General features: G+C 41.0%; 1 protein-coding gene across 1 annotated transcript in view; it reads left to right on the top strand.

The window, feature by feature from the left end:
- Positions 1 to 4,980, top strand: part of STARD9 (StAR-related lipid transfer (START) domain containing 9) — a 114,988-nt gene that overhangs the window by 44,955 nt on the left and 65,053 nt on the right. Inside the window, exon 4 of the mRNA XM_006831888.1 lies at positions 3,835 to 3,951. Coding sequence (XP_006831951.1) covers positions 3,835 to 3,951 — 117 coding nt within the window. The remainder of the gene's footprint in view (positions 1 to 3,834; positions 3,952 to 4,980) is intronic.

The following is a 4,980-nucleotide window of genomic DNA, read 5'->3' as shown; positions in this document are numbered from 1 at the left end:
ACTATATCTTAAACATCATAATAAAATACCAAGAGGTTTTTTCTACCTGGTTTCAAGAAGAGCATATTTGATAATGTTACTGATCTCTCTCCAATAATTAAAGCAGTCCATCCCTTCAGATTTATCATATTGAACTTCAAAACAATCCTGATTCCTAGATTCAGTCATTATTAAAATACTGAATTATGCTTGGGCTTTTGATCTTGGATTCAGGGCTTGGGAATTGCCATATATTGGCATTAGTGAGCTGTCACTGATCAAGCTAGTAATTATTTCAAAAGACTGGGAACACTGTATCACATATAATGAATCTATCTATTGAACACTTTCATCTACTTCCCCTCCAGAAAAGAAAAAAGTCTAGCATTAGGTCAGACTAGACTGCCCCCATCTCTCCTGAGCTCAACCCTCTAGCTTCAGATTGCCCTTTAGGAATTTATTTTGACCTTCAAACTGATCTTGGTGTTCACATGAATCTTTTCCATCTGCTTCATTATATGTATGTTACCATGGGATGGGGGACAGTGGAGCATGGTGTCTTTTTGGCCCGGTTGCATTCTATTTAGGACTGAGCCCTTCCCAGGAATGTATCACAAGCAAAACTCCACCTTTCTTGAAGAACAGTAGTAGTTGCTTCTCAACAGTATCCACCAATCCTAGGTTTGTAGCCTGATTGTTTTGTCTGTCAACATCTTTTACTGTTGAGTGAAAATAGGATCTTCCGTGATATTTTCATAAAACTTACAGACAATTAAGTTGTTTGGCTTTGGATAAAGACAGGGACAAAGCAACATTTTACTGTTGTTCTTCACAATCCACTGAACTCACTCTGCTCAGCTGTGTCTGTGAGCAGTGGGAAAAAATCACATTTAGATCTCCATGTGGACCTGCTTCGTCTGCACCTCTGTCCCTACCTCCTGCGGGGACACTAGAAAGGAGATTGGGGAAATGAGTGATAATGGTGCAAGACTCAAGCCTTTCATTGCTCCCAGGTTCTATGGCTCTCTATTTAATGTTGGAAACATTGAAAAACAAACAAAACAGACCATAAATAGTTCACTGGCCAAGAAGGGAACTATTCATAGCTGTATAGCTGTAGTTTCTAAAGTATAGAACAGATAGTGTAGTTTTGAGTCAGCACCTCTTATATTTGTCCTTATTATCTCTAGTTACATTTGTTATCTCATAAAATCTTTACAACAAATCTGTAATATTTTACATTTTACAGTTTAAGAATCTGAAGCTTACAGGGGTTAAGTAAGTAACCTGCCCAAGATTGTATAGCTATGAATTATAAGAACCACATTCCAATTTGGAATGAAATCAGACAGTTTCACAGAATTGAAGGCAAGCTTGGAAGATAGACAGGAACCATGGGCTCCTAGGGAGCAGGGAACTCAGACAAAGCTAAATTATAGAATAGCATGGCTTGAGCACCACATTTGGTACTTTTACAAATGTGCATTCAGTGCATGATGATATTGGACTCAATGCCAGCATAGAGAATTCATCAACTGTTCTTTTGTCTTTGTGTCATTCTTAAAAAATTTAAATTCCCAGATGGTCTCCATCATGTGTTAGTGTTCTAGTTGCCAGGAAGTGGAGAGGAGTATCTGGTTTAATTTGGCTTCTGTGGTAGACATTTGGGCCCTGCTTCCCTCTAAGGCTGGCGCAATCAGAGATCTCCCCAATAAGGAAGAGTATTTGGATGTTGGACAACAACAATACAAAGGGGAGATGTCCACCACACCAGCCACTGCTGTACCTGATGCAGATGTCCACGTGGGCTTCTGTGGAGGATTGGTTGAAATGAGAACCTATGCCTTCCCCCATAAAACTGGTTATTGTTCCTGGGATGGGATCCGTCTAACAGAGTCCAACAGGACTATCAGGCACTGTACAAACTTCAGGTATTTTCACATCAGGACCTCTGGCTGTTTCTGAATCTCTAAGACTGACCGTCACAGAGGTGAATGATCTGTAGAATTTGGCAGCTGTTAGGGTTAATCTAAGGAGCGAGTAGATAGAAGAGGAGCCTACAGCGAGAACCCTTATCGCATTTACTAGCTTAACTAACGAATCCTTAGAGTGGCATCTTGAGACCCTAAATTTGTATGTCACTGTACCTTTACTTGATTAATCATATGAAATATTTTCTTGTTGTGAAAAGGAAAAAGAATTATGTGCAAATGGCTAACTTGCCTACCTTTTTTTTTATTTCCTTTATTCCTATCTTGGCCACCCCTCCACCACCCCACCACCCCTATCCTTCCCCCTTTCCTTCCTTGCTTTCTTTCATAGTGGATAACCACATTTACCATTACATGGACATTGTTTAGCCAGTTTATGTCTCTCAGGGAGGGTCTGCAGAGTTTGATGAACCCACGCTGTAGGCTAGGCGACCCCAGGCTTTTGTGCTACAGACTTGCAACCTGTTCCCTTCTCTGACTGAGATCTCAGTGCTTTCTCAGGCGGTGGGCACAGAGCCTGCACTAGGGCACTGCACCTTTGGAGTTCTCTTTTAACCTGACCTTAGGTGCGTTGTTTTTAGTACTGTTGACTTTGTGTAGCTTATTTGATCAAATCTGTAAGAGTTTAAAATCACATCAAGTGAGCAGATTTTTTTTTAGCTCTTACTTGGAGCAAGATGCTTTATTAGGAAACTATACATTGGGGGTTTCTGTGTATGTGGATGAATATGCTGAAATGTGTTGCAGTCATGAGTTTTTTATTGTTAAGTGTTGTCGAGTCGGTTCCAACCCAAGTGACCCTGTATATAGGGCACTTAACCTTTAGGTTAGCAGTTAAATACAAACTGTTTGCACCACTTATTGGCTTCAGAACATAGGAAGCACTTTCAAAAATGCCTTATGAAGTGCTGACTTACTGGGCAGTTTTTACTTGTCCTTAAATGTTATATAAATTTGCCCTTAATTTGAAATGATTGAACCAACCCCTACTTAACAAATTCTTCATCATAATCACCTTTTATATAATATACATGCAGCTTTTAAATCATTGAAAAGATCTTAAACCTTTTCTTGCACTAAAACCCCAAAACCAAACCCAGTGCCATTGAGTCGATCCCAAACAGCAACTCTATAGGACAGAGTAGAGCTGTTCCATAGGGTTTCCGAGGCTGTAAATCATCATGGAAGCAGACTGCCTTGTCTTTCTCCTGAGGAAGGACTGACTAGTGGATTTGAACCTTTCCATTAGCAGCCCAATGCTTAATCCGCTGTGTCAACAGGACTCTGTTTTCTTGCATTAAGGTAAGGACTCCTGGTGTGATGCTGTAGGATCATCACTGGATTGTAAACCACAAGGTTGGCAGCTCAAACCCACCAGCTGCTCCTCGGAAACTCGATGTTGTTAAGTGCCATGGAATTGGATGTGACCTGTAGTGACTTTATACAGGGTTTCCGAGGAGTAGCTAGTGAGCTTGAACCGCCGACTTTGTGGTTCAAACCAACTTTGCAATCCAGCACATGAACCTACGGCGCCACAACAAGACTCCTATACATGGTCACTATAAGTCAGAACTGACCCGATGGCTGTTAACAATAACAAAAAAGGTATGCATTTGTTCTGACTTATCTACAAATTCAACTTAAAGACACAGCAGATGATCTCATTCATAACCTGGGGACTGCCTATATTCAAATGAGTTTTTGTTAGCTATCTTTTTCTGAAACTGAGATTGATTCTGAAATGGTGGAAAATTTATACTCATGTATGTTTTTAAATTTTAATGATTTTAGATGAAAGGATAATTATACATTTCCTATGGGAAGAAGAGCCACAGTGTCATGCATTCTTCTTTTATTATTACAGGTATTCCAGGATTTGGGGACTGAAGTGCTATCTGGAGCTGCCAGAGGTTACAACATATGCCTTTTTGCCTATGGACAGACAGGCTCTGGGAAGACGTATACCATGCTGGGGACCCCAGTAAGTAATTTAGTGTTGTAATGCAGTATCTTCCTAATGCCACAGCAAGCCTGAGTCTTGTATTGATTGCCTAGCAAGGGCTCCATTCTTGCCACAGACATAGAATGTGAGTCTGTCAATTTTAATAAGATTTGTGGGACTTCTTCTGTATTCAGAATGGGTTTTAAGCACTTTAACTGAAAGTTGTTTTTGGTTTTAAAGCTTTTATTGTGAATTGAGTGCTAGCCTACATGGCAGAGCATCAGTTTTGCATCCAATCAGTTGCATCTTCTTTCGTTGTAATGATTTCCTTTTTTGATGTACACAGAAACATGCAGGAATATATAATCGTTTAAACAACCAAAGGGCACATTTTGCAAACCTGCCCCCTGCCCGCCAGCACACAGCCTTTCTCTTTCCATGAGTCTCAATCCTCAGCAGTCTGTCTCCCCATGCCATCATCTCTTCCTCCGTCTCTGGTGTTACTGCTTCTCCGGATAGGATCTCACGTTCTGCTCATGCTCTTCCTTCTTGCTGGTCTCAGGGTCCTCTATTCCTGTTCTTAAATGTTAAGATTAACTACTCCCCCTTTTTGTTACATATCTTCTACCTGTACAATTGTGACAACCGCAATTAGTCATGATAACAATTGTTGTTGTTAGGTGTCATTGAGTTGGTACCGACTCATAGCGACCCTATACAAAACAGAATGAACCACTGCCCGGTCCTGGGCCAACCTCACAATTGTTGCCACATTTGAGCCCATTGATGCTGCCACTTTGCTAATCCATCTCCCTGGGGGTCTTCCTCTTTTTCTCCAACCCTCCACCTTACCAAACGTGATATCCGTCTCTAGCAACTGGTCCTTACTGACAATATGTCTGAAGTATGAGAGATGAAGTTTGGCTATCCTGGCCTCCAAGGAACACTCTGGCTGCACGTCTTCCCACACGGATCTGTTTGTTCTTTTGGCAGCCCATGGCACTTTCAGTATTCTCCTCCAACACCATAACTCAAAAGCATCAATTCTTCTACGGTCTTCCTTATTCA

The sequence above is a fragment of the Chrysochloris asiatica genome, unplaced genomic scaffold (assembly GCF_000296735.1).
Source record: "Chrysochloris asiatica unplaced genomic scaffold, ChrAsi1.0 scaffold00004, whole genome shotgun sequence".
In the NCBI taxonomy this organism is placed as follows: domain Eukaryota; kingdom Metazoa; phylum Chordata; class Mammalia; order Afrosoricida; family Chrysochloridae; genus Chrysochloris; species Chrysochloris asiatica.
This window is presented reverse-complemented; position numbering and strand designations above follow the sequence as displayed.